The sequence below is a fragment of the Meleagris gallopavo genome, chromosome 26, assembly GCF_905368555.1.
Source record: "Meleagris gallopavo chromosome 26, MGAL_WU_HG_1.1, whole genome shotgun sequence".
NCBI classification, from domain to species: Eukaryota; Metazoa; Chordata; class Aves; order Galliformes; family Phasianidae; genus Meleagris; species Meleagris gallopavo.
The window spans coordinates 3833558-3861417 of record NC_139429.1 but is presented as its reverse complement, the minus strand read 5'-3'; the positions used below and the strand labels follow the sequence as shown (position 1 = coordinate 3861417).

The 27860-nt window shown below is 50.6% G+C and overlaps 3 protein-coding genes across 7 annotated transcripts in view; all 3 read left to right on the top strand.

The window, feature by feature from the left end:
* Positions 1 to 16292, top strand: part of POU2F3 (POU class 2 homeobox 3) — a 36883-nt gene extending 20591 nt beyond the window's left edge. The window contains exons 5-14 of one of the 2 annotated variants that reach the window (XM_003212687.5): positions 5926 to 6030; positions 7262 to 7364; positions 10130 to 10212; positions 10331 to 10513; positions 10706 to 10847; positions 10962 to 11098; positions 12090 to 12251; positions 13207 to 13273; positions 13610 to 13742; positions 14293 to 16292. In XM_003212687.5, coding sequence (XP_003212735.4) covers positions 5926 to 6030; positions 7262 to 7364; positions 10130 to 10212; positions 10331 to 10513; positions 10706 to 10847; positions 10962 to 11098; positions 12090 to 12251; positions 13207 to 13273; positions 13610 to 13742; positions 14293 to 14332 — 1155 coding nt within the window. In that variant the 3' untranslated portion in view covers positions 14333 to 16292. The remainder of the gene's footprint in view (positions 1 to 5925; positions 6031 to 7261; positions 7365 to 10129; positions 10213 to 10330; positions 10514 to 10705; positions 10848 to 10961; positions 11099 to 12089; positions 12252 to 13206; positions 13274 to 13609; positions 13743 to 14292) is intronic. The other variant, XM_085209318.1, reaches the window with a different exon arrangement.
* Positions 16293 to 18037: 1745 nt separating this feature from the next.
* Positions 18038 to 21078, top strand: LOC100549030 (TLC domain-containing protein 5-like). 2 transcript variants are annotated; one of them, XM_010723664.4, is made up of 3 exons: positions 18038 to 18126; positions 18410 to 18609; positions 19173 to 21078. In XM_010723664.4, exons 2-3 carry the CDS (start codon positions 18414 to 18416, stop codon positions 19709 to 19711), a joined length of 735 nt encoding a protein of 244 aa, XP_010721966.1. In that variant the 5' UTR covers positions 18038 to 18126; positions 18410 to 18413; the 3' UTR covers positions 19712 to 21078. The 2 variants fall into 2 exon arrangements, with proteins under 2 accessions (XP_010721966.1, XP_003212734.2); XM_003212686.4 differs by having other exon boundaries at positions 18056 to 18126; positions 18413 to 18609.
* TLCD5 (TLC domain containing 5) lies at positions 19970 to 26172 on the top strand. 3 transcript variants are annotated; one of them, XM_085209321.1, is made up of 3 exons: positions 19970 to 20075; positions 23565 to 23764; positions 24138 to 26172. In XM_085209321.1, the coding sequence occupies exons 2-3, from the start codon at positions 23566 to 23568 to the stop codon at positions 24674 to 24676; spliced, it is 738 nt and encodes a 245-aa protein (XP_085065447.1). In that variant the 5' UTR covers positions 19970 to 20075; position 23565; the 3' UTR covers positions 24677 to 26172. The 3 variants fall into 3 exon arrangements, with proteins under 3 accessions (XP_085065447.1, XP_085065445.1, XP_010721964.1); XM_085209319.1 differs by lacking the exon at positions 19970 to 20075 and adding an exon at positions 20132 to 20242; XM_010723662.4 differs by lacking the exon at positions 19970 to 20075 and adding an exon at positions 22044 to 22216.
* The last annotated feature ends 1688 nt before the right edge of the window (positions 26173 to 27860 follow it).

Here is a 27860-nt window from a genome sequence, read left to right as displayed (position 1 = left end):
CCCCATCAGCTGGAGATCTGTGGGAAAGGGGAAAATTTTCACGAGTGGTTGAAGGTTTGGTTCTGGCCCCAGCGAAGCTCCATCAAACAGCTTTGCTTCTGACTTCAACAGGAACGTGGTCAGGTTCCAGAAAACCTGTGCAAGCATGCAGGAGGGCCTGGGAGAAGCCATGTAGCCTGGTGTGTGTGAAATCTGATTGATAAGGAAAGGGGCAGGGATGCAGTTCAGGCTGGGAGAGGAGATAAGCACCAAGGTGTAGGCAGAGGTGGAGTTCTGGAGAGCTTTGGAAGTTGGGCAAGTGGAATTGAGTGAGGTGCAGGAGCAGTGCTGCAGTGTATGGGGAGATTGGGGCAGGAGGGCAGCACTGGGGGGCAGTCCTGGAATGGAGCTGTAGGAGAAATTGCAGCCTATATGGTGGTAAAGCAGTTTTCCATGCTTTGCTTGGAGGGTCTCACCATTCTGACCAAGAAAATGACATCTTCACCCTTTTTTTAATAAATACTTGCAATTTGCCATGTCCACAAGTCCTGGCAGGGGAGGCACCGCATGCCTGAGTACCAATAATAAGAGTGAAGATGCTCTGAGCTGCTGATTGTCAGTATCCCTTGGTTGGTTCTGTTCTCTCCGGATGCAGACAGCCACCCCAAAGCCCTCAGCTCACACAGGGACAGTTCAGCTGTGAGCAGTGACCATTAAGGTCTGGTGCTCACCCAGCTCTGACTCCAGTCTCCTCTCTCCCATACCCAGTGCTGGCACTGGGAGCCCACTGTGCTACACACAAGCATTTTGAGTCCTGTTGCTCGGTGCAGAGAGCAGGGTGACTTTTTCCTGTTCTATGCCTCAGTGCAAAAGCAGTGTGGTTACGCTGTGCCAGAAGTGCTGCGAATGCAAAGCGGAGAGTGGCTCCTTCAGTTCCCCTTTGTGGAGCTCAGATCTCAGTGACACTCAGTTTTGATTTCCCACCCCTGCTTTTACTGCAGCCGTGGCACAGACATGAGTGTCCTGAGCTGAAGCTCAGAGGGTTAAAGCATATCAGATCCGACCTCAGTTAATAAGCACCAAGGCCTCGTAAAGCTCTGATGCAGGTGTGTTGAGGTTAGGGATTACATTTTAATTTTTCAGTGTGCTGTCATTACTGAGCAGTAGGATGTCATCTGTAGGCATTCAGCGTGGGATTAATTCTGCTTTTGTCACACTGACAGCTCCTCAAGATCTCACCCTTTGGTGTGAGAGGATATCAAATTTTATAGAGGGGATGCTGTTGTGTTAATATTGGAGTTTTTTGCTTTCTTCCCGGTGTCTGTTAAGCCTTGCTGTGTGTGCAGGATAGCAGACATGGAAATAGTAATTGCAAGCCCATTATTCTTATTGCTATAGTTTATTATTAGTGTGTGTTTTATTTTATGGTGCCCAAATGTGCAGGTAATTCACAAAGAAGCACACTGACACCATGGGAAGGTGGGAAGGCTTGGCCGGCTGCAGTATCCCCAAATGCAGTTCTGATATCTGGTTCTACCATAAGGCATCTTCCCTTGACTTCAGGCAATGCTGCTGTAGGAAATGGTACTTGGGGAATGATTCAGCCCCGGAAGAAATGCGCTGCTCCTTTTTGGTGGAGGGCAAGTGGCTCAGACCCTCTGAAGCTCTGTGTGCCCCAGCAGCCATCCCCACTCCTCTCTGCAGCTGTAGTAGGAGGAATACGTGTAAGTCAAAGGCTTAAACAGTTGTGAATTGCTGACTGTGAGATAAGCCAGATACGAGGGCAGATAAATACCTGTTTCAAAGAGGTTACTGGCTAAATAGAAACTACCCAACACGTACAGTTGTCTTCAGCCCTAAAAGAACAACCGCAGCTCCTGCTCGGTGCTGGGGAAGGCTGGTGTGGCTTTTGGGGCAGCTTTTATCTCAACATGGGTTAAGCATCCCAGGGTGGGCTGAATCACTCAGTCCCACCTGTGCAAAGAGGAGGATGGAGTGGTGCTATGTCCTATCAATGCTCTCCCATAGGAGGAGGCTTGGGGTTGTGTGTGGGCTGCCTGGTGGGCAAGGACAAGCCATGCAGATGGCCAACACGCAGTGCCCTGCTTTGCTTCTTTCTGGTCTAGGGGCCACAGCCGGTTGCTTGTTGTTCATTACCTGAATTGCTAATTGAGGTAACGTGCAGCACCTCCAGCCAACCTTGGCATTGGCGCTGGGTGGATGCCAGGAGCTGCAGCCAGAGCTCTGTCCAACCAATGGCATCCTGCTGCCAGCCGTGCACGTGGCTCGCTCCGTCCGTCTGTCTGTCTGTCTCTTGAAAGGGTACGGCCTTCCACGTGCTGAGGCTGGAGCTGCTAATGTGAATCTCTCCAACTTCCTTGTGTAAGGCCAGCTCCGTGCAGCTTTGCAATATGTCTGCAGGATGTTTTCACGAGCCGAATGTTTGCCAAAAGTTCACAGATCAGTTACAAAACAGATGTACTTTTTTTTTTTTTTTTTCCTTCCCTTCTTCCTACTGGTAAGGAAGAGTTTGTGCAGTAATTGCAGGCAGGTTGGGAGATGTTTTCTTCATAATTCTCCTTCTTATGAAATGTTTATGAAACACCATCCACAAATCAGTTACGCAAGCAAGCCGAAGAGCTTTGATCATTTTCCATCGCCCTCAATATGTTTCTTAGTTTGTTTTGCTTTTTGTTTTTGTTTTCGGGCTAGAGATAGGCAAGAAACAATCCATCATTGGCCATGCCCAGCAAGCATGTTCGCCAACTGAAGGAAGGGACTCTCCTTTCTCCAGTCACCCTTCCTGTGTTTTTTCACTCGCATTGCTCGGGGGCAGCTGACCCTATTTTAAGGCTGTGAAAACATCCACCTGAGATTTGCAAGTGTGATTCCTCTCTCCAAAGGAGCTGTGCATGCGGGTGCCGCCTGCCGTTACCTGCTGCAGCCCGGGGCAGGCACCCAAAAGCGAGCAGGGAGCTTCGTGCTGTTTGATCTCATCCCGCTCTCCTACCAGGTCACTTAGCCTTGGAGAGTGCAGTTTCCCCAAATCCAAGTCAATGGGAAGAAATGTTGGTTCTTCCCATTCTGACCATGGTCATCGTTGAGGAACAACAGCAAGAGCTGTCCTGACTTCAGCTAAATCACCATTGCTCTCTTGCCGTGCTGTAGCATGGAGCTTGGCCAAAGCCAACATAGGGTGACCCTGTGACAATTTCAACCTCCTTTGGTTTCTTAAGGAAAGCTCTCATATTTGTAGAAAATACCTGCAAGCACGGGTTGGATGCACTGGGAAAGGAGAAGGCAACACCTCCTCTTGTTTTATTAGTTTGAAATCAACATGATTTTAAGGGAGTCTCATGATTTTGAGTGGCCGCACCCACAATGTGTGTGGTTTTGGGGGGGGGGGGGTTTGGTTTGGGTTCTTTAACGTACGTTTGGTAATAGTGCTGGTTTAGCTGGGGAAAAAAAATGAAGGTGCAGGATTTGCATAAACCAACCCAAAAGCTTTGGATATCCCCCGATCTCTCGCTAATGAACAATTAGCCAGCTGCAGGCCTGGTGGGGAGAGGAAGAGGAGGGAGAAGTAAAATTGAGCCTAAAACCAATGAAAAAAGGTGCATGGGAGGATTTGTCAAGAACACCCAGGATCCCGCCCACTGCGCAGGAGAGAGCCAGAGAATTCCAGGGACGGGGGAAGGAGCAGTGGGAGATGTTGTTGTTTTTAAATGGGGAACCGGTCCTTTGCCAAACCCACCTCCCGTTCTCATACTGTGCGATGCCGGGATGCAGCTACACACCCCTTTCAGCCTGGAAAGCTTCCAGATCATTCCGCTTGGCAGCTGTAAAAATTGATTTCAGTTTGGAAATGGCTCGTGCTTCTTCAACACTCCGCTCCCGTTGGGATCATCACCCAGGCGGGATCCAGCACCTCGTTTTCTGAGACAACTTTTTTTCTTTTTTTTTCGGGACTGTTTGGACTCGGATGATCGCGTTGGGTTGACCCATGGATTGTCAGCAGGGGTGACTTTTTTTTTTTTTTTAAACTTTTTTTTTTTTTTTTTTGGCTCGGATGATTTTTTATTATTATTATTATTTTTATTTTTATTCTTTTTTAACGCACCCTCAGGGAAGGAAAAATACAAAAAGCCATTTCCCTCCGCCGAGCGGATGGCTCAAGGGTAACGGTGTTCTGCCGAGCCTTTTGCTACCATTTATTCAGTCATTTAAACACAACTCGCGTCGATAGCAATCAAGAAGCTCTTCCATCTGATTTTTTTTCGCCAGGCCGTGCGGGATGATCATGCCAACCTGAGAGGTAGGAAAGAACTGGAATTCGTAGCATGTACAGCTCTTGTCGCAAGGAGCTCGTGTGATTGCAAAACGAGTTTCGGCAGCATCCAGAGCTGCAGTTGTAATGAAAGGAGGTGTTGTAACTCTCTTCCCTCCGCACAGCCCTTTCCAAAATGTTCATGGGGTCTCCCAGCACCGCAGCTGTAGCGATCGCATCTTCTCTTTCTCTCGCTGGGGAATGTTGTCCGTTTGTTTGCTTTACTCAAACTGAAGTGAAAATTACCTTCAGGCCAAAAGTACTCGCTTGTGCCACGGTCTTTAGAAGGGACATTTCTTGCTCCCCTCTGCTGGTTGAAGGCCGCGTCACCTACAGCACAACGCCAGCAAAGTGACCCTGCTCTGCTTTTGGGCAGTGTTGAGTTAGGGGCCAATTGATGGGACGTGGAAGGTGCAGACCTGGTACTAAGAGTGAATCTGCGATGTTGAGGCTCTGGATGAGGTCTTCAAGACGTGTCCTTTCAGGTTTTCTCCTGGTTTTTCCAGTTTGTGGGAACGGGAGCCTCTTGCACTGCCTTAGATTAGGACAGGGATGGTTGAGATGAGCCTTGGTCTGAGCGCTCTCACACTCAGTAAGAACTTAATCCAAAATCTGGGATCTGTTTTCTTCTACCTTTCCTTAGAGAAAATGTATTATAAGAGATCTATATGATGTTTTCTTGCATACAGCGTCTGCACGTAGATGCTCCTCAGCTTTCAAGAATTAATCCATAAACTTCTAAATTCTCCCCAGTGAGGTTCACCCCTCTTCTCTCCCAGCTAAAAACTGTCAGCTAATGTGAAATGATGCAACATTACTGTCATTATACGTAGAAGCAATATTAGAAATGAACGTGGGAACTCTGCAGTAAACCAGATGAAAGTATTCAGTCCTCACATCCCTGGGTAAATTCTTAACAACGTGGATTCAGAAACTGTGATCTTTGTAGAATGAAATCTGTCTTGGAAATGAAAGTAGGTTTAAATGACCGCTGGGTTGATGTCTGTGAAATTGGGCATTTTTCCCACAGCTCATTCTAAGGACTTCTCTGTCGATCCAATACAATGGGACCTCCCAGTTTCTTGCTGTTTTCTCATCATTTGGTACATTTGGTGCCAAGACTGGTGCATTTTCAAATCTGGAAGATTACACTGCTTTTTGAGGTCTTTCCCTTCATAACCTTTCCTCTCCTGCTCCGCTCTCCATTTGATGCTACCTACAGAGAAAAGCGTGAGGCTGCCCACAGCAAATATAGGGCTGTGAGTCGTGGTCTATAGAGGGAAATAGTCGTGTCTTCCTAATAACACCACAGAATGCCTCAATGTTTTGTGTGAGGGAAGCTTTAAAGCCTGCTAAGTCACTGGAAACTTCCTAAAGTGTTTTAATTAATGCACTTTAATTGAGCAAACTGCAAATCCCCCCTTGGTTTTGGCAGAGCAGAAAACAATGTGTTGTAAACTGGAGAGCAGAAGTGGGGAATGACCCAGCCAGGAGTGGAAGCACTGGGTCCAGACCTCTCCCCCTGTCCCACAGCCATCCCTTCTCCATTTCTCCCATCTCCAGCTCCTAACCTCCCCACGTCTGTCCCCTAATGCCAGCATCACTTTGCTCTTTTCCAGATTAAAACTGAAGACCTCAGTGACTCCTTGCAATCTACAATCTCCCCCAGGTCAGGACACCTTGTACAGGGATCCTCAATGATGCCTGGAAGCCAGATTGCAGGGGTGAGTGCCTTTGCTGCACCAGGGCTCAAGCATGTCCAAGGGAAAGGCTGTTTTTGAGGCACTTGCCAAACTCAATACTCTTTTGGCAGTGACAAAAGGAGACGTGAGGATGTGATAGACACTGAATCAAAAAAGTGAATCTGTGCTGGCACAAATCAACGTCCTCCTCAGCCTCTTTTCAGCAGGTCTGTGTAATGCCAAAGGATGCAGAGCGTTTGACATGGACCCAAAGGCAGACTAGACGTGTGCTTGGGAGAGATTGCTGTTGAGGGTTTACTAAGGAAAATCACACTGTGCTCAGGAAATCCCTTGAGCTGAAAATAACTGGACCAAGGGGAACACCAAGGGGAGGTGTTGGATATGTTTGCCTTTGCCTTCCTCGTTCCTGTGAATGCCTGCTTAATGCCATCACTGGAGTTATCACCCTAGTCTAGATTAATTTTTAATCTGAACCAGCATAGCCAACTTGGTACCTGTCTGCTCCGATTGATATACACCAGAGAAGATATTTATTCTTTGAGGGACTTTTTTCCTAAAGAGATTTGGTCTTATTGGGGCATTTTTCTCCCTATCCTAAACAAATGCCAACTCTTATTCCCTAATCCCTAAAAATGATGTAGGGACCCTAGTAATGTGAAGGAGCATTCTCAACATCTCTCAGTCCCTATTGCCTGCTCTGTTCAGAGCAAAGTGGGGAAAGCCCAGCAGATATGTGGCAAAGAACAGAAAACACGTTGGGATTTGATGGCTGTGTCCATCGCAGTGCTGGTGAGGAGCCCATTTTCCTGCACAAAGCAGCTCAGCGTTGGTGGGATGGGACAGTCTGTGTGATCCTAGGGAGTGTATTCTCAAAAATACGATGTCTGTGAGAAGCTGAGATCCAAGGGGGGTTGTTGTTGCTTCTGACAAGGAGGTTTTGATTTCCATTCCCTCAAAAAATGTCTTTCAAGCATTAACTTTTTCAGTTAGAAGCGCACATTCTCCCCGTGGATGTCAGTGTGTGCATGGAATTTTTTTCTTAGCAAGCTGAAACCTTCAGATCCTGGGGCGGCTCTGGACCTGCAGCTCTATTGTGCACAAAGGACACATATGAGATGTGCCAGCAATTAAATGAGAAGTGTGAGCGGGGTCAAGGGCAGCATAAAAGACCGGGGAGTGGGGAACCTCACAGAGAGGTGATGCTATGCGGAGAACTGACATCTCTGAGCTGTGTTGTTTGCTTTTCCCGTAGGATATGAGCTCTCTCCACACCCTGCAGCAGCTCGTGTTGCTTCCCGGCCACATGCAGTCCGTCCCTCAGTTCCTCCTCTCCCAGTCCCAGGCAGGGCAGCAAGGTAAGAGCAATGAAAGGAGCATTGCCATCAGCAGATCCCTACTTAGGAAGAGCCTTCCCTTCTCCCTCCTGTCGCTTTTAACCTGCACCGCTGGCTTTCCGCAGCCCGATGCTTGTCACCAGATGGGTTTCCCCGTCTCTCGTGGGGTTTCCACCCGCGGACGGCGCTCGGAAGGATGCGGGGCGGAGACGCTGCGCTGTGCGCTCCTCGAGTGCCACCTGGGGGCCGCCCCAAATCCTGCTCCATCCGTGGGGCCGGGACGTCTATGGGGAGAGAAAGGACTGAGGGCTCAACCCAGCGCTTGGGCGGGTCCTCCTGGCGTTGTCTTTATCTCCGGTATTTGGATGGTGTTCCTCCAACAAGCACCGCACAGACGGTGCCATTGATGGAGCTTATGGACAGACATAGCCCCCAGCCTGCCAGATGCAAAGGGGTTTGGGCCCTTCTTCTCATTCTTATTTATTCCAGCACAGAAGTCCCTCTGCACGAGCCAGAACTCAGGACTGAAACCCCAAAAGGCTTGAGTGCAGCCATACACACACAGCTCTGAAAAAGTATTATATTGTGGGCAAGTGGGAAGCCTATCTTTTATCTTCACTCTGCCAAGTGGTGCTGAGTGATGCATCAAGAAACTCTCTGATGTATGTTTGACAGTAGATGTACATTTGACAGCAGCCCAGAATTTAGGTTATTGGAGCTGGCAAGGCAGGGATAATCTATTGCTCACTGCCTGGTTTTATTCATATGTAATAAGAAACACATGATGCTGGGAAACAGAACTTTGCTTCCTTTGATAGAGTTATGGTTTCTGCTGTTAAGCAGGCTGCTCTGGCAGCTGCAGCCCTTCCAACAGATGGCCACTTGTTTGGCTGTGACCCCTTCTTCTTCCAGACTCGATGGAGACGGGATGCTCTGGCGTGTGGCCAGCGTGTTGTGCAAGAGCACTTCCATTTGAATAGATGATTATCAAGCGTTAATGACCCTCTGCTGCGTGCAGGCACAGCCACTGGAGAGTGAAAGTGGAGACACAGCTGGGTTTGGTGCAAGGAGAAGCTTGGTGAGGGTGATGCAGGGGCAGACCTGAAGTCATCCCTCAGGCCATACATCCTCCATACATCCCGAGTTCTGACCGATGGGTGCATCAGGTCATGCATTTCATGGCCAAAGGGTCTTGGTTGTGGCTTTAACCTTTGCAAGAGGCCGCTGGTTTGGGGCTGATTTCAGTGCATTCAAGCTGTTTTTAAAGCAGAGAAGTTCCCAGGGCCGCTTCATCATGCGGTGCGCAGCCCTGCAGGCAGCAGTGCTGGATACTGGATGAGAGGGGGAGAGCTCTGTGCCGTAAGGGTGGAAGCGAGCAGCCTGGGAGATGCTGGGAATACTCTCAGCCAAAATATTGCTGCTGAAGACTTCATCTCACGAAAACAGCCTGTGTCTCATCAGCTGTCAAACCGGTGATTCCTGAACCAAGTCCGTAATTTTCATTTCAGCTAGAGCTCAGCTCTTGCAAAGGTGTTCAATCATGTTTTTAAAGACTCCAAATGACAGAGCATCCGCCATGTCCCTAGGCAAGCCATTCCTGTGATTAATTACCTTCTCTGTTAAAAATGTGCACCTCATTACCAGCCTGCATTTGAAATTCAAACTTGTTCCAGCATTAACGAAGGCTTATTGAGGCCCCAATCTAAATAAATAAATGGGATCCTGCACATTCAGATCTAAATTAAAAAAGGAAAGAGAGAGAGAGGGAGTGAGATTCTGGAGATTATCTATTTTTTTTTCCTTTTTTCAGCACAAGCCCGTAAATGTCTATAGATTTCCAAATAATTGTCAGTTCCAATCAATCGAAAATATTGCCTGTTTCAAGAAGGGCTGTAAATCCTCACTAACCTCCTCAGACTTCACCCACAACAGACATCAAGAGCCCAGCTAAATATCTGTGGACTTACACTGCTTTAGTTGCTACTAAATCCCTTAGGACATTCCCTGTAGGATGTATGGGCTCGTGCACAGCAGCTTGTCAACTAAACAATTCCTTGGCGTCCATAAATACTACTTTTTGTTAGTTTTATAGATTTCCTCTCTCTTTTTTTTTTCCTTTCATCATCTCGTGTCAGCGTACATATATTCCAAAAGACATTCAATTTGTTTGAAATAGAGCAGGGGAGAAAAGAAAGGGTCAATGTGACACTTGGAAATGAAATGTATTGTAGAGAGCAGATTGGGCAGGTTCATGAGATTAACTGTAGGATCGGGATATTTCTAACATGATCAAGTACCTGAAAGCTGGAGTCAGCAAAGCTCCTCTTGGAAATAAGGTGCACTATCACAGCCGTTACAGTGATTAAGTGCTAGCAGGGATCACCACTAAGAGTGTGATAAATTCTCCGCAGCTTGACATCTGAAATCTAATTTAGATGTCTATAGAAGATGTCCTAGCTGAACCTGATGTTAATGAGCTCCATGCAGGGATCAATGGCTGAAGTGTTTTACCCACATCATTACTCTCATCGTCCCTTTTGGCCTAAAAGACCATGAAGTGAAAAAAATAACCACAACCAAAACCCAAACTTTCCTGTTTTGTAATCCGCTTTGGAGCCGCTCTCGCTCGTAATGGCCAAAAGTCCTAAAAGTCATGTATTCTGAACACGAGCTGGCTGAAGTCTTTCATTTAGACCTTCTTGAGCCTTTCCCGTGGAGCAATGCTCTGCTCCTGGGTGCTGACAGAGGAGTCGATCTGATGGGATGTCTCTCTTTTCTCTCCCCAGCCTTGCAGCCCAACATCCTTTCCTTCCCCCAGCAGCAGGGCAGCCTTCTCCTCTCCCAGCCAGGACCCAGCCTGGCATCGCAGGTAACTTCCCCCATCACGTGCTGCCACCTGGGAAGCACCCCTCTATGTAAATCACTGCTTTATTACGGGTGAACAGCAATAGGAGTTGACTCTATTCATTTTTGTGCTTGTCTTGTAGGCTGTGGGCCGCTCTGGGCTCCCTGGCTCATCCGTCGAACCTCACCTGGATGTACCCCAGCACCTGCAAGTGGCTAAGCACCTCACTCCATCCGGAGCATCCGAGGAGCCCAGCGACCTGGAGGAGCTCGAGAAGTTTGCTAAGACTTTCAAACAGAGGCGGATCAAATTGGGGTTCACACAGGTGAGCGGCTTCCTCTGTAGGAACACTGGTGTCACTTGGAACACGTTGGGCTGGGGGAGCTTGGGGCAGAGGAGTGGGTGGAGGAAGGGCGTATATGGCTGGAGGAATGGCAGATACAATGGTAGGTATAGATTTGCTTTCTTTGGAATTGGAATATCCCTTCCAAATGCGTTGTGTCATGTTCCCTGGCAGGGTGACGTTGGCCTTGCCATGGGGAAGCTCTATGGCAACGACTTCAGCCAGACCACCATTTCCCGCTTCGAGGCTCTCAACCTCAGCTTTAAGAACATGTGCAAGCTCAAACCTCTGCTGGAGAAGTGGCTGAGTGACGCGGGTAGGTGACATTCCATGTGTTTGTTCACTTTACGAGGCGCCACAGTTCCCAGAAATGAGCTGGAAATGAAGATAACTTGTGATCTTCAGCATCTTCCCTTTTCTCTTTCCCCAGAATCTGCTCCTTTGGATTCCTCCATGAGCACTCCCAGCTCCTACCCCTCCGTGAACGAGATGTTCGGACGGAAAAGGAAGAAGCGAACCAGCATTGAGACCAACATTCGCTCCACGCTGGAGAAAAGATTCCAAGATGTGAGGAGAGAATGTTTCAATGTGTTGGGAGCTCTCCACCACTTTTCTGTTTGTTTTGATGGCAGGTTAGGAGCGTGCTTGGGAAGATGCCTCCTTGCCCTCTTCTCTTTGGGAGCTGCTGGACGGCTCCTGTGGGTGCAGGAAGGAGCCAAGCATTGGCACAGTGGGTGCTGCCAATCATTTTGAAAGTGGAGCCTTTCACTTCTTAAACATGAAGGTTTTCAAGAAAAATCACTACAGAGCTTTCAGTCAGTTGGGGTACATCAATCCATTGAACATTTTTCACTGAAACTCTTTCTGACCAGCCCTCATTTTTTCTTGTTTTCTCCATCACATCTGATCATATCAAATTTTCCTTCTAAGACTGTTGATGAGAACAAAAGGCAGACATTTTCAGATCTTTCCAGGCAGCTCATTTTTTAGCTAGTACGTATTCTTTGTAACAGGAAAGCTGCCCTGGCATCGCCATGCTGGGTTGTTTTTTCCCCTAAAGTCTCCAACTCGGATCAAAAACCACAGAGCGAAACGCAGTCAAGTGTGCCAGAAAATGAATGAGTCGGAAAAAAAGAGGATGGGAGTACGTTTCTAAGTGGGGGATGGAGGAAAAAAAGAGATGAAATGGTTTTGTGAGATGGTGCAGGGAAGTACAAACAGCACTCGGGGCTGTGTCCAATAGCCATGACCTTCCTCTCCAGCAACTACTGAAGGTGGTGCTGGGATCAAAGCGCTGCATGCTTTGTGCAACAGCAGGGCCAGGCACTGTGACTCATCCCCGCTGATTCCATGGGATCTGATGTTGAATCAGAGGTGCTTGTCTGGTTCACAGAACGTGATCTCTCATGCAAATGTTTACCTTTTGCCTTAGAAGCAAATTTTCTGCCCTCTCCAGTTTACAACCCACCCCACCCTTGTCCAGCAGCAGAAGAATGCACTGACGCCATAAGTCGGAGATCTCTGGGGCCTTCTTTAACCTCCTGCTATTTCTTAGCAGAACCCCAAGCCCAGCTCAGAGGAGATCTCCTTGATAGCAGAGCAGCTCTCCATGGAAAAAGAAGTGGTTCGGGTCTGGTTCTGCAACCGGCGCCAGAAGGAAAAACGGATCAGCTGCCCGATGCCATCCCCCATCAAATCGCCCATCTACAATTCCAGACTGGTGAGATACTCGGGGTTGAGGAGCCGACTTCCATCCATGCAGAAATGCAGAATGCACTTCAGTGGTGTTATCTGTCCTTCTTCATATTGCACATATCCGTTTTGGCGAGAGTATTTTTGTTGCCAAGAAAGATGGAAGACATTGTGAGAGTTAGTGGAAACACATGCTGTGATCTGTTGGATAACAAGTTGCTACTGCATTTCTGCTAGTTAATATTTGCCCAGGAGCTTGCATGTATAAAAGTGGCAGGAATCTCCCTGCTGGTGCTGGTAGTGGAGTGTGTGTGAGTGGGAGGGAGAGGATGTATTCACAAGCAGTATTCTATCTTAAAATCTTTTGGGTTTTGGAATTACCTATTAGAAGGTAGAAAGACACCACGAGAAGTTTGGTCACTTGTTGCACAACGCTTTTGCTCTACAGTCGCAAGCACAAAATGCTGCTTGAGAGCCACAAATTCTTAAAGCAGCAGCTTTGGTGGATGGTTATCCTGTGAATGCATCATGCAAAGTGCTCATCAGTCACTCTGACCAACGCATTGCCTGTAGTTGAAGTATCTCAGTTGGACTCCAGGTGCCCCAGGCTCGCTTTGATTACAGCCACCAAATTAGTAATACTCACATGAGAGTTCTCGCCCATTAAGAGCTCCTCAAAGGAAATGGGGCTACTTGTGCTGAGACCAGAACAAGCTGAGGCATTGCTGAGAACATTCAGAGGGCAGCAGTTCCTACTGCTGACCTATACATTTAGATCAGGCGTGTTTAATACTCATTCTGGTTTCTTTGCACGGCCCTGAATGTGGGAGTTGTGCACGTCCAATAGAGTATGAAGAGGTGTAGGGGGGGGTAAGAAGCATGCCTGGCAGCCAGCATGTTGTGAAGGAAATGGGAAGGAGTGGCTCTTTGGGATCCACACCCCCAGTGCCATCCTCTGACTGCCTGCCTCTGTTCCTCCTCAGGTCTCTACCTCAGGGTCCTTGGGGCCCCTCTCTGTCAACCCGGTGCACAGCACCATGTCTGGGACAGGTAAGCCCTGACAAACCACCTCGCTCCCATTCCTTCCCTCCCTCCTCTGCTCTTGCTCTCAGGCCACTTGGCTTCCAAGCCATGATAACCCTGAGGAAGTAGCCCGGCACCGTGTTGTCTGAGGGATGAGAAGAGCAGAATCTTTCTCTTGGCTGGAACAAAGCCATGGAAAGCTTCCTGGGTGTGCTAACACCTCCAAAATACCCCGTTGGGGTGCTGAGGTTTGGGAGCTGCACACCAAGCAGCCAAAGGAGGGCACTTCAGCACAGGGTGGGAGCAGGAGGCTGGAGGGGAGAAGGGAGATCCCAGCCTCACTCTGCTCTCTCTGCCGTGCAGTAACATCATCGTGTTCCCCAGGGAACTCCAGCAGGCCCTCATCCCCTGGCAGTGCCCTCCATGCCAGCAGCCCCAGCACAGCCCAGAGCAACTCCAAAGCTGCCATGAACTCGTCCGGTTTCAACTCTTCAGGGTAAGGTGGAGTGGGGGTGACATGGCATCAGGTAGAGATGAGAGAAAAGCAGAGGGACTTCAGGGCAGAGCATGCAGCCCTGTAGAGTCCCCAGCAGCGTGGAGCCACGTGATGGCATGTCATTACACGCGCAGACTCCGAGCCTTCCTCGTTATCTCATTAGTTGTGCCCCCACTGCTCTGCCCTCTGCACCCGCGGTTTCTCCTGCTCGCTGCACGTGACATCACGGATGCTGCGTTCAGAGGAAGGCAGCTGAGAGCAGAGGGCACTGAGTATAGCTGCTGGGCTTTGAGTCACGGATCACCCCGTGCCATGACTCAGAGCTGCTCTGACGCAGAGGAAGCCCCGCAGCCACGTGTGGGAACCAGCAGCTCAGAGCAGGCAGCTGCTCAGAAAGAGGGGTTTGCTGTGAGCTTCCTGTAGGGCAAAGGAGCACTCGCTGGCTGCCGAGTCTGAGCAGGAACACAAGTGGGATAGGAATGGTTTTTGTTTCAAGGGGAAAAGTTAACCACGTGGTGATCGTAGCTCTGATTCGCTGTGTTGCACGCAGATCTTGGTACCGATGGAACCAACCTACCTACCTCCACTGAGACCATTCCGTCCCGTGTACGAGGAGCTCTGACCTCCAGCTATGGACCAACTTCTCCAGGAACAATGCTTGGGGCAACATCTGGCGGCACAGTGCCTTCCAAGCACTGCCCAATGAATGTTAGGGGAAGCCCGAGCACAGAACTCCAGGGACTCAGGCTGCAGCTGACCTCCCCGAGGATCTGAACACCGACAGTGACATTTTAACTCTCTTCCATGCATTCATTCACTCCAAGAACGAGCCCTTGCTTAGCTCTATCAGCATGAAACACTGCCCTCTGCTTGCAAACCTCTGTGCTCACACCAGACTGCCCGGCAATCCCTCGTCTGGAAGAATTCCTATGTCAGGACCCTCTTTCCCCCCACTCATTTCAGAGCTTCCCATGAGAAGGGTCTGCCATGCTGTGACTGGCACGCACACGTACCAAACCCCAAACTGAGCCGAGGTCACCCAGTTCATTTCAGCAGAGACCCGTGTCTAGATGGCAGCCTTGGTTTCCCATTGGCTTCCAAGGCCAACGACTGTGCTTTACTCACCACCACGCTTGCTTTGCTTTGAGCCCTTCTGCTTTCCTTCTGATTTTTTTTTCCTTTTTTTTCCCTCTCTTTTTTTTTTTCTTTAATATTAAGTATTTTACAGCTTGCTTTTTTTTTTTTTAATTTTTATTTTTTTTTTAATTTTTTTTTTTTGCTTTAAAAAAAAAATTTTCTCCTTTTGCAAAACGTGTGTCCAGGTCTTGTTATTGCTCCCAGCTGCCCAATGGAGGACGGCACTGTTTGCAGCCCCTCGTGAACTTCCAACTGCAATGACCACAGAGTCATTTTGTGTAGGTTTGATGGGACAAAGACGAATGTTGGCCATCCCTTCTTTCTGTTGTTCATCCATTGGGCTCTGTCTGATACCAAACCTCCGGAGCAGTTTTGCTGGTTGCCCCATGCTGTAGAGGATGGAGCTGTGCAATTCTCTGCCCTCCTTCCTCCTTGCAGGAGGTTGCACTGCTCAGCTGTGAGACCGGAGGGAGTTGGGTGCAAGAGATGCCAAAGGGTGGCAAATGTCACCTTCCATATTGCTGGGGAGATCGTGGTCGTGTCACAGCTCTCCTCACATAAAGGGGTAAATATTTAATGTTGTTAAGTAGATCGGAGCGATGCAGATTCCTGGTTGGGTTCTCAATGGGGACAAGGCAGTGAAATTAGAATAAATGGGTGTTTGGCTCACAGGTTGTAAATAGACATTTTTTGAGTAGTAGCTCTGTTTGGTTTTTTTTTTTGTTTGTTTTTGTTTTTTGTTGGTTTTTGATGGCTCTTTTTAGGCAAATGTGAGCTTTTTGTTTGTTTGTTTGTTTTTTCCCTAAGTAAAATCTCTCCTTGGACACTTCTTTTTGGGGACAAATGTATTCGATTCAGTTGTTTCTTATCCTGCTCCGTCAGTGCTGTGTGATGAGGTGATTGCCATAGGGTTCTGTGGGCTGCAGGGGGGTCTGAGCTCCTTCACACAATGCACCCAGCCCCACGTTGTGTATAGAACTGCATCTGTTGCTTCACACGAGGTGTATGGGATAGGGGCAGACACTGATTGTAATGAGACAGGAGTGAAAACGACAAGGTAACCTTTTTTTTGTTGTTGTTGTTGTTGTTTTTTTGTTTTGGAAAAAAAAAATAGAAAATATTTCCTTTTAAATATTAAATCAGTCGAAACATCGAAACGAAACTTTCTTTGTGATTTAAAAGAAGAGAAAAAATGAATTATTTTCTGCTGGGAAAGTAAAAATGCAGGCGGGGAGCACTCAGCCAACCTCTGCATGGCCATTGCAAGGGCAGTGCCTCCCCTCAGCACTGTGCACAGCCCCATGCATGGGGTTGGGAGTGACCTATGGCTCCAATCTGATGTATTTTTTTTTTTAACCCTGGGTGTTGGAAATATTTATGGGATAACATACAGGATAAATGCATTGAGATGTGTGTGACACCCGCTCTCAGCTTGTTCCCTCACTTCCTGCATGACCTCGGACAAATCACTTAATCCCCACTAGGCGATGTTGATGGTAATCCTTCCCTTCCCTTCTCCTGGCCTTCAATTCATGCAAAACACAAAAGCTCACAAGAGGTAAATGAGGCACTGTGTTCTGTTCCCACCACAGGGGGCATCAGTTATAGCAATGTTATAAAAAAACTCCAGTTTCCAGCTTGTTAGTGCTATGAAAGCCTCACTTATCTCATAGATAGGAGCTCAGGAGTGAGCGTTCTGATTGCCCTCATAACCCCATCCTATGCATTTAAACAGGCAGCCCTATGCTAACCCTATAGCTGAGCTCTAAGCACTGTTGGGTTCAGGGTCAGCTGACAGCACTCTTCAACCCTTGGTAAAAGGGTCTTGGAGGTTTTCAAGCCAACAAGTGAGCTTGTTACCATACTTGGCAGGAAATGGCTGCTTTTCAACCTTCCCACTGCCATATAACAGCAGTGCAGGGAACAACTGCTCGTGGTGGCAATGAGAACTGCCAGAATCTACAGATCAACCCGACTTGTTGCCCATGCAGACCTCAGCTGTCAGTGCGTTCCTGTCTGAGACGCCTCTGGGTCTCATCCTATTGCTGCTGCGCATCAGGGATGTGATCCTGTTCACCTCCCTCCTGCAGAATGGCCATTCACAAACTTGCTGGAGCAACGAGCTGATCCCACGTAGCCCCACAATCAGGCTGAGGACACAACATTGCTCTGGGGGCTGAGCTTTGCTCTCCTCAGCCAGAACTCAGCTGGCATCCTCAGAATGGGGAGGGAGCCCATCCAGGTGCTCAGATGCACACAGGAGGTGTTGCAGCACCACAAGTGACGTTCCCACATGACCAGTGCAGCAATCAGGGCTGCGCAATGTGCACACAGAGCCAGCAGGCTGTGACCTGATCCACCCATAGGACTGAGCTCTGTCTGATCAGGGCAGGGCCAGGAATTGGGGTTTTTTTGCTATTGATTTCTTTGAACAGAGTGAACTCAGTCTGGGGCAGCAGGGCTCTGCTCCTCGCCCTTCCCAGCGCTCTCTGTGACCCGAGGGCAGTCCTGGAGCATCCTGAAGTGTCTCAATGTGCCCTCCAGGTCCATCCCCGATGCTCACAGCCCTGGGGCTCACCTTCCTGGTGGTGGTAGTGCAGCACCCAACACTCCTGCACCTGCAGGCTGAAATTCAGGCTCAAGTTATGGATTTGGGTGGCTCTGGGCAGCAGGATCTGGAGCCTGAGCTGCAATGGGACCCCTTCCAAAAGCACCCTGAGATAAGGACACTCATAAGATTTGAGTGCTTGCTGCCACCACCTGCATGGAGCCCTGTGGCTGTAGGGAGGGTCTGGGGTTGTTGGGGACGTGAAGCTTCCTTCAGGTGGATTGAATGAAAACAGAACCAACACGGCGCTGACTCCGAGGGTTTGGGAGCGTGGCCCGTCCTGGTTACTCACCTCTCTTCTGGTTCACTCTTCCTGTTCGGCGTGTTCCTGACACCTCCAGCGCATCCCTCCCCGCTCCCCAGCTCCTATTTCCATCCCCTTCTCCTACCAGAACAACAGCTCCACAACCGCGTGCGAAACCGGACAGAGAACTCCGGAACGCTCCGAAAAGAAAAAAAAAGAAAAGAAAAAAAAAAAAAAAGCGTGTTTTCCGTCCCTATGGGGTGAGCGGAGGGCAGGAGGTGGGCGGGCAGAGGGAGGAGGGTAAAGGATAGGATAAAAGCAGCCGGAGCGCTCCGTACCGCCTCTCCGGGCTGAGCCGCTCCCGCAGAGCCGCGAGGGAGGGAGGGCAGCTCCGGGTGAGCAGCTGCGGTGGAGGGGGGGTCTGCCAAGTCCCGGGTGCCACCTCCATCCCTGGGGTATATAGGGCCGGATGGGGCGGGGGTGCGATGATCGGGTTCGTTCCCACGCGGTTTAGGGCGGGGGAAGAAGGAAGGGCGTATGGAGAAGCGGTGCCGAAAGGAGCCGGCTGCGTTCAGCGCTCGGTGCTCGTGGGGAGGGTGCGAAGCGCGTTTGGGAGCTTTCGTGGACGCGGGTTAAGTGAGCATCCCTCCGCTCATAGCTCCCTTTCTCTCCGTTCAGCAGGATGCTCCCCATCGTCCTCGAGGTGCTCGGCAGCCTCCTGGCCTGGCTGTGCCTCTATGCTGCTTTCTGCCTCTGGAACAGCCATCGCTCCCCCGAGTGGAACTGCCGCCTGGTCACCCTGCTGCACGGGGCCGTCGCCACCTGCCTGTCCGGGTACATCGCCCTCTGGGACGGCCCCTGGCCTCTGAGCCATGCAGGTGTGTGTGTGGGACCTCACCCTGATACGTCCTCACGCCATCCCACGGGTCGGGATCCAACTGCTTTTGCTGTCTGTCCTCTCACGTGTGTGTTTTGGGGGCATGGCAAGGCTCCGTCCAGCTCCCCGCTTCTTCCTCGGCATCTCCTACCTCTTGTCGTTGTCCTACCCAGGCACTTGCTGAGGGTTCTCAGGTTGAATTTCACTGCTCTGCTGCTGTCAGGTGTAGCAGTGTGGAGAACAGGCTTGATGCTGTTCCCTTCTGGAAGGGTATAATAAGTGCTGGCACCAGAGCGTGGGCTTCTGTTTGTGCTTTTCTATCATAAAATCTCAAATAGTTCTGTTGGTGGGGTCAGGCGTTCCCACCCTCCTTTCTAAAAGGGCAGAGAGGAAAGGAGAAATGTAGTGTGGGCTGTGGGAGAGCAGAGCTGTGCATCCTGGTACCCAGGGGTCCCATAAGATAAGCTTGGAAAGCAAAGAGCAAAACTAACAACCTGTATTGCTCAGTGTTCTAGAAGAATATCTTGAGTGAGACCCCACGTTTATGCATCTTTTTCCTTTCAGGCTCACCAAACACCACTCTCCAGGTCCACGTGCTTTCCCTGACGCTGGGTTACTTCATCTTCGACCTGCTCTGGTGCTTCTATTTCCAGACAGAGGGAGACCTGATGCTGCTCCATCACACGCTGAGCATCTGCGGCATGGTGCTGGTGCTGGGGTTGGGCAAGTCTGCCACCGAGGTCAATGCAGTGGTTTTTGTCAGTGAGATCACCAACCCGCTGCTGCAGACCCGCTGGTTCCTGAGGGAGATGGGCCTCTACCACTCCATCCTGGGGGAGGTGGTGGATTTCTGCTTCGTGCTCCTCTTCCTGGTGCTGCGCATTGGCGGAGGAGCTCTGATCATGTATGCCATGGTGACGGCCCCCGATCCCAACTGGATCCTCAAAGGGGGAGGCCTGGCCATGTACATCGTGTCCTTGGGGTTCATGATTGAGATCTGCCGCTTCGTTAGGAGGAAGATGTTGAAAAAGTACCATTCCTGGACACGTCTGAGGAGTGTGGATGCACCTGTGAAAACAAATGGGCACTTGGCAGCTCACTGACAGTGGCTGTGGATGGGACCCTGGCTGCTGGAGCCTGTAACTGTGACAAGAGCTCCTAAAAGTGGTGTGGAAATGACGTCCTGGCACTGGCAGCTCTCTACAAGCCCTGGGGGAGATGGACGGTCACTCAACGTGTGGGAAAGCTGACCAAATAGGGATTTCAGTGGGAACGCAAGGAACATGGCGTGTCTGCTGAGCTGCTTCCTCTTCCAGCCCATAATGCACAGCCTGCAGTGGGGCTGTGCCAGACATATCCACCGTGCACAGACTGACTTATCTATGATTGTGTTGGAGGCAGTGTTATCTCAAAGTGCAGTTGGAATACCTGATCTGGAACATCTCACCCTCTCCCCAGTGGAGCCAGGTACGGGTGTGACCCAGCCAGGATGTACTCAGTGTTGTTCTCTCTTCAAATGGGACAAAACATTGGACCAAGTGCTTGAATGAGAACTTGTGAACAAGGCTGAAGTGCCCATAAGGGGATGGTGGGGTCGTCCTTGGTGTGAAGTAATGGTGCTGTGGTTCATGAGGGTGAGGCAATGTTCTACCTCATTGTTTTTAGCAATACATTTCCTTCTTTTTAATACTTGCATTCAAAGAAATAGCGATCTCAGAGCAGTGTGGCTCCACTGGGTTGGACAGTGCACATCTCTGTTCCTTGCAAACAGGAGTCTGGAACCAGACTTGTGCCAAACACCTCCTCATGGAGCGCATCACCTCGCCTTGCACTGATTTCAGAAACTCAGGTGCTGTGTGTGTGAGGGCTGACAGAGCAGAACCCTCTCTGGATGCTTTGTCTGCAGGCCAGGAATGCTGAATGCAAGGCTGACAGGAGTCTGGTGTTTATTTCCAGAGGTGGCAGTGATGCTGAGGTGGATCTCAGTGTGACATCACTCCATGCAGTTCTCAGCATATGGATCAGTTCTCTTCTTTACCTCTCAGAATCGTGTTCTGACTTTCCCCTGGGGTTTTAATGTGAATTTCCCTTGATTTGTGTAGCAGCATCCTGCTGGAGCTGGAGGGCCCCTGCAGCTCCTGGTGGCCTTTGTCACACATGTCACTGCTGTGGGGTGCAGGAGGGGAGCAGCTGTGTCACCTCTCTGCCCTTATCTTGCTAGCTGGGCTCTGCTCAGCACTGATAGCTGGGCTGCAAGGCATCTGGAGAGATAAAAGCTAATAGCATGAATGAACTGAACGTTAAGTGTGTCCTTTGGATGCCATGCAGACCCCAGGCACACAGCAGGTCCATGAGGTTGGGCAGGTGGAGCCTGGCTCTCCTGGGAGGAGGGCACTTTGGGGTCATGGGCTGCTGTGAGAGCTCCCCGGAGTGATCAGACTTCCAATAAAGTTGCATTCTCATTTTAAAAGGGAACAGTTGCTGTAACATTCTTTCCTTCTGGGACTGAAGGAGGCAGCTGGAGCTAATGAGGCTGAGCTGGATGGGGCAGCCTGGTCTGGTGGTTGGAACCCTGCTGTACCCCAGTCCTTCCATGCAGAACAGCTGGCTGCAGTGGCTCTGTGGGGTGGGAAGCAACGTGCTCTCAGGTGGTCATGGCTTTGTCTCAGCTCAGGCGTGGTTTTAGCGTTAAACTTCTGCTGCGATGCTGGAAGAGCATCTGGCTCCACCACCACCATCCCATTGCATTTCTGACTTGCTGACCTTAGAATGGATGTGATTTTCTTAAGGCTGGCACCTGATTTTTTTCTGTTAAACACCTGTGGGGGAATTTATCATCACAGAAAGTGACCGCTGCTGTGCAAATGACCGTCAGCAGAGGTTTCTGTCCCGGGTTGTTTTGCTGAGTGCTGTTTGTGCAGGCAAAGCGAGCCCGTTGGGATGGCTGACTGTGCACAAAGAAGGAAATGAGTGCATGAGCTGCACCTCACTGCTGCTGCCATCCATTGGGTGAGATTTAACGTGCCACCTCACAGCTCACTGCCTACCATTTGTGTCATATGAGCCAGAGGAAAAAAAAAAAAAAAAAAAAAAAAACCACCCAGCTCCTCTGGAAGTGACCTCTAGCAATAAATGATCCTCTGAAGGCTTTGAGTTTAGAGTCTCAGGGCTTCTTAGTGCTGTAACCATTACTGCTGTTCCCACCTCGATGAACAGGTTGCTCTTTACCCGGAGCTAGCACAGCTCCATCCCATTTATTATTTATATCCCCTGCATGTGGCAGGGGAGTAGTAGAGATTCGTGATCCTTGAGGTCCCTTCCAACCCTGGCCATTCTATGATTACTGAGGCAGCTGCAGCAGGCCCAGCAAAGGCGGAGGAAAGATGCGATCCGTCAGAGCGACGGGCGCGCAGGTCGCGTCACAAGGATGCCGGCCCTCTATCAGCCGGTGGGGTCAGCGGTCCGCGTCCCCTCCCCGCAGCGCCTGCCGTCCCTCCTCCCCGCCGCCAGGTGCCCCCCGCCCGCCGCCGCCGTTTCCTCTTCCCGGCGGCCCCATTGCCGCGGCGGCGGGGCTCGGAGCGGTGGGTCCGGCAGCTCCGGGGCTGCAGGTGGGTGCGGGGCTCCGGGAAGGGCTCGGTCTGGTTGCTCGGTCCGATTGCTCGGTCTGCATCTGCGCATCGGGTTCCTCTGGGTGTCGAGACGCGTTTAATGGCTCTAGAGTCTGCTTTTTTCCTTCCTTCCTTCCTCCCCCCCGCGGCGTTGCTGATAGCATCAACCGTCTTTTTAAAGAAATAGTGAGGATAATAATAATGGCATTGCTGCGCTTTTTAAAGGATGTCGCCCTTTACGGAGGTGTAATTCACAGATGCAATACATACTGTGTATCCTAAGGGCAAACATTTAGTTTTGCGGCGTGATTGGAAGAAGCCCCCACCTTTTGGGTGTATGGAGATGTGTAAAGGTCGCTTCTCCTCTCCTGGTGCTCCGCTCCCTTCCGTCGCTCAGGATTCCTCCTGCCTCACCCATCCTGACCCGGGCGCCTCGAGCTCTGCTGCTGTCACCGGTCGGAGCGGTTCGTCGTGTCCGTGTTTCATCTCCCCGTGTTCCCATTATAACGTAATGGCTTTGTTTATCCCGCCCAAGCCGTGCTGGTGATGCTTAAAACAGGCCGGGCAGGACGGCTGTGAGTCAACCCCGACCCCGCACCACGTGCGGTCCTCCCGGTTTTCCCCACCGCAAACTGGACCGGTGGCACTCGGTGACACGGCTGGAAAAGGTCCCATGACTCAGCTCCTTCTGAGCGCTCAGCCATAACGATGCATCCCTCATATTCCAGGTGTGAGGACATCGCTGCTAATCCTTTGGCATCTCACAGGTTTGAAGGTCTTGGTGCCATCCCACAGGTGGGAGAGCTCACTCCTCCTCTTTTCACCGCTCCTATGCATCCCTGCAGAGGGGGAAGTGGGGTGGGGAGAGTGGTTAGCATTGGACCTAGCAGGAGACCATGTGGTGTGGGGGGTTTTCTTGGATTTTGTTTCAGGAGAGGAAGAATCCAGGTAGCAAACAGCATGATTGAGCACCTCCAAAAAGGGCAACATCCTTTAAAAAGAGCAGCAATGACATTATTATTATTATCCTCACTATTCCTTTAAAAAGAGGGTTGATGCTATCAGCAGCGCCATGGAGGGGGAGGGGAGGGAAAGGGAGGAAAAAAGCAGAATCTGGAGCAAACACCAGTGACTGGTGGGGCAACACAGGCAGACCGTTGAAGGGCAGGCTAAGTGGGCAGGGAAGGAACAGAAGTAGCATGGATCTACACGTGGAGCTCCTCTGCCTGTCCCTCATGCAGTGGGATGAGCACCAGCTTACCCCCGCAGGTCCAGCATTGTGGGGTTGTGCTGACATGATCAAATTTTAGAGCTCCTGATGCCTTTTGTCCTTCCATCCCTGTGGCAGGATGCTGCTTGCCCTGCCCCTGCGGGCAGCCTGCAGCCTGCTGGCCTGGCTTTCCCTCTACACGTGGTTCTGCCATCGCTACAAGCACCGGAGCTATGAATGGAGCTGCAGGCTGGTCACGCTGACCCACGGCATCCTCGCTACGTGTCTCTCTGCTTACATTGGCTTTATCGACGGCCCCTGGCCTCTGAGTCACCCGGGTGAGTGGCAAGAGTTGTGGTGCTGCGTCCCCCAAGTGGGTGATGGCACGCGGTGGCATTTTCCTGTCACCCCAGTATGGATGCTGGGATACAGCGTGGAAGCATTTGAGAAATGTTTGCAGCGATATCTGATTATACTTATGCCTGAAAGTGCTAGGGAAATGGGGAGAGTGCTGCTGTGTTTTGCTGCTCCCCAGCTGCAGAGTGCGTGGTCGCACTGTATGGCCATTACATGCATGCAGCTGTCACTAACAACTGCAGGACTGTGGCAGAGCTGTGAGCGGCCGTGCTGAGGGCGAATCCCCCTCCTGCTGCAGATCCCACCTCTCATCACCTCTGTGCCCTAACGCTCTGCCCGGTGTCTTCATTGCAGGATCCCCAAACACAACCCTGCAGGTCCACGGGCTGTGCCTGAGCCTGGGTTACTTCCTCTTCGACCTCTGCTGGTGTGTGTACTTCCAGACGGAGGGTGCCCTGATGCTGGCCCATCACCTGGTGAGCATTGTGGGCATCGCCGCATCGCTGGCGCTCGGTGAGTCGGCCGCCGAGGTCAACGCCGTCATCTTTGGCAGCGAGATCACCAACCCGCTGCTGCAAGCTCGCTGGTTCCTCAAGGAGATGGGCTGCTACCACAGCATCACCGGGGACGTGGTGGACTTCTTCTTCGTGGTGCTGTTCACTGGGGTGCGGATCGGGGTGGGGGCCTGGCTGATGTACTGCGAGCTGACCTCACCGAAGCCCCGCTGGTACATCAAGCTGGGAGGTGTCATCATGTACGCCGTCTCCTGGGTCTTCATGGTCAGCATCTGCCGCTTCGCCCGGAGGAAGAGCATGAAGAAGTACCACGCGTGGAGAAGCCAGAGGGGCGAGGAGCTGAGCTTGAGAGCGAACGGACATCTGAAAAGCCACTGATGCTGAGTAAGGACTTCCTCGAGCTCACGGGCTGCCAAGGAGGGGATCGTGCCTGAGATGCCGCTGTCGGGAGAGGAGCCAGCACACGTTAGCAGTTCTGGAGCCAAACTTATTCCTGGCGTAACTCCACTGAAATCCATGGAGCTATGCCATGGGTTCATGGGATCTGCAGCGCTTGGCCTGGCAGAGGCTGGCTCAGCGTGTACGTAAGCACACCCTAAATTATACGAGTGAAAGAAGGGCTACTTTTACCTCCTAAACACAACTGGTCCAGCAGTGCAGGTGTACATAGCAGTGCTAGCAGCTTCCTCCTTCGGTGCTGGTGTGATCTCAGAAGAAGAGATGGGAAAACAGCACTAGATATTGGTGTTCTGTGTTCTGTACAGTCTAGGCAGCTAGATGACTCTTTGTCCTGCTAGGAAGAAGCATGTTGGAGTGTTTTGTGGGAGCTGGGGTTCCTGGCTCATCCTCCAGCCTGTTGGGTGACAAGTCACTGAACTTCCTAACCCGGTGCCTCATTTCCCCATCTGTGAACAGGGGGTGATGGAGCTGGTCCATCTGTTACGCACTTTCAGACCTTTACTCGAGAGGTGCTATGGAAACACAAAACGATGGTTATCTCCACTTTGATCGTTATCCCCATGTTTCCTTTGGGAGAAGTGATGATGGTGGTTGAGCTACCCTTTCTAATTCCTTTCTGTAACTTATTTGCTAACATAAGGATAACTGATTTTCCAGTAGTGTCAGCAGCTCTGCTCAGTGTGAGCACCTTGCAGGACTCGGTGCTCGGAACCCAAAAGTTGCCACTCCTGATGTGAAGCACTTTGGGGACTTTTTCCCTCCCCTTCACCCTGACTGTTAAAGCTCCACCCGTGCTTTCCAAATCCTGCCTTTAGCTCTCTGAGTGAGCAGCATTCTCCATAGGAGGAGCCCCATCAGGACTGGCAGTAAGTGCTTTTTGGGTGGACCTCTCACGTGGGCACTGCTGTGTCTGCAGAATGGCAGCTCCTCTTTGCCGTGCTGTTGGTCATTCCAGATTCAGGTCAGTGCATCTGAACCCAGAGGCTGCCGTGGCACTTAAAGATAGTGGAGTTGCTGGGAAGATGACTGGAAAATGCAGCTCACTTAGAATGAGCATTGATGTTTTTCCCCAGGACAGTAGCTATCAGTTTTGACAAGAGTATTTCCTGGGATACGTGGTTAGAGAGAGTCCAGAATACATCTCCAAAACATGCTGGTTAGGGTGTGATGTTACAAAGCATGGCTTGTTGTCTGCCTTCTGGGCTCCAGCATGGAATCCCAGACCCAAGGAAGAAGTACAAAGCTGTGGAGCAGACAGTGGGATCTGTCCTCAGGCCAGTCTGCAAAGGGAGCTGCAGAACTAGAGTGAAATAATAACTTGTGTTTGAATTACTGTGTAATAGCAACTGATGTTCCACCAGTGAATGGTGTAGATGCTTTGTATGATGTTTTATAAAATAAAGATTATTTAATTACTGCTTGATGTCTTTGGGTGCAGCCCTTCTGCCATGCTGCATGGGTTGGCGTTGCCAGTGGAAATCGTGTTTGATGTCAGAAGGTGAAGGTCTGTTTGGTGTAACTGATGGGAAATAACACCATTCTTCATCTCCCCAGGTTTTACCCCAGTAACAAATCCCTTTTCCAACTGGAGGACATTGATTCAAGCAGCAGCAAGAGGACTCCATGGCAGTGCTCACAGCAGCTTTGCCCTTATGCCTGCTGCTGCTTTAATTATGCTGATGTGGAAAGAAAGCTTAGTGCTATAAAAACACTCACTGTGGCATGGCTTATCCAGGTTTAGGCACTGTAATACGCTGTCACAGTGGAAGCCCTGGTAGATCAGCCTATCTGTGCCTCAACAAAGTCAGCAAAGTATTGCATGTGTCGCAGTGACTTAAAGCAGAGAGTGGCCCTGTATGCAGTTCCAGTGGACTGGATGCAAAACAAGCTGCTTGTCTATAGGAAGCAAACCATGTGCCTATGTTAAGGCATGAGATGCTGAAAGGCTCCCACGCAGCAATGTGGAATCTGAGAGAATAACAAAAGTCAGAAGATTTCGTCAGTTCAGTTTTTATGCTGGGGTTCAGCAAAGCTGAGCTACGAGACCTGCAGCTCTGAGAGTCAGGGCATGCTGGTTCACAAAGCTGTCTGCCCTTCATTGAGGGGATCCACTGCGCTCACAGGTGAGATGTTTATCCCCAAGTTGCTCTGACGGTTTGATTATCCCACGTGAAACGCGTGCGAAGTCGTTCTCAGGTTAGAGCGATGGCACTCGCTGCTTTTCGTGCCCCAAACGCGAAGCTATCAGGGCTCTATCAGCCTCCTGCCTGTGCTCCTGCTGAGCCCATAGAGGCGCCAACCCCGATCGGTGCCCACGGAGCTCCGGTGGGAGCACGGAGCGGCCCTGCAAGGTTCCCCCGGCAGGTGGCATCAGGGCCCCGGCTGAGCCCGGAGCCGGGCAGGGACGCAGAGCCCGCACAGCGCTGCTGGCAACCCATCACAGTCTCATATGTGGGACCCCCAAGGGTTTGTCCTTTTCTTCCCACCCTTTAAGGCAGGTTAAGAATTGGTAGTTGATAGAACTCAGCATTCCTCGCACCAACAGCCCTCCTGAGCTGAGCTGTTCTGCTCTGGGCTCTAAGAGACAGCTGGGTCGGAGCGCTGGGATGCAGCCCATGGCTTTGCTGGGTGTCCAGGTTCAGATGGCAGCACAAGCTCTAACTGTGGGCTCAGGAAGGGCTTTGCAGCCACCAACCAATATCCATTCTAATTGCTACCGCACAGCATAATTGCTTATTGATCTTTTTTTTTTTTTTCTCATTGTAAAAGCGCCCAGGCAGCAAAATGTCATAAATAGACATCTGTGTTAACACAAACACACAGTCAGCTCCCAACAAAGCACAAAACCACAGCACAGTGCTTGCAGAAAGGAAAAACAATTACGGTATCAGAGTCTACTTTGGAATTGTTTTATTGTTGCATTAAACGTGGAAATGCGAGTGCAGCCCATAATGAGCACGAGTTTATCTGGACGAGGTGATGGGAGGGCTTTACACCTCTTGGCATGGCTGAGGATTTATGCAGTGCTTCTTCTATACGACACGGAATGGATCCTTTGGCCAATGTTCATCAGCATCACTCTGCTGAGTTTTATGTCGTTTAT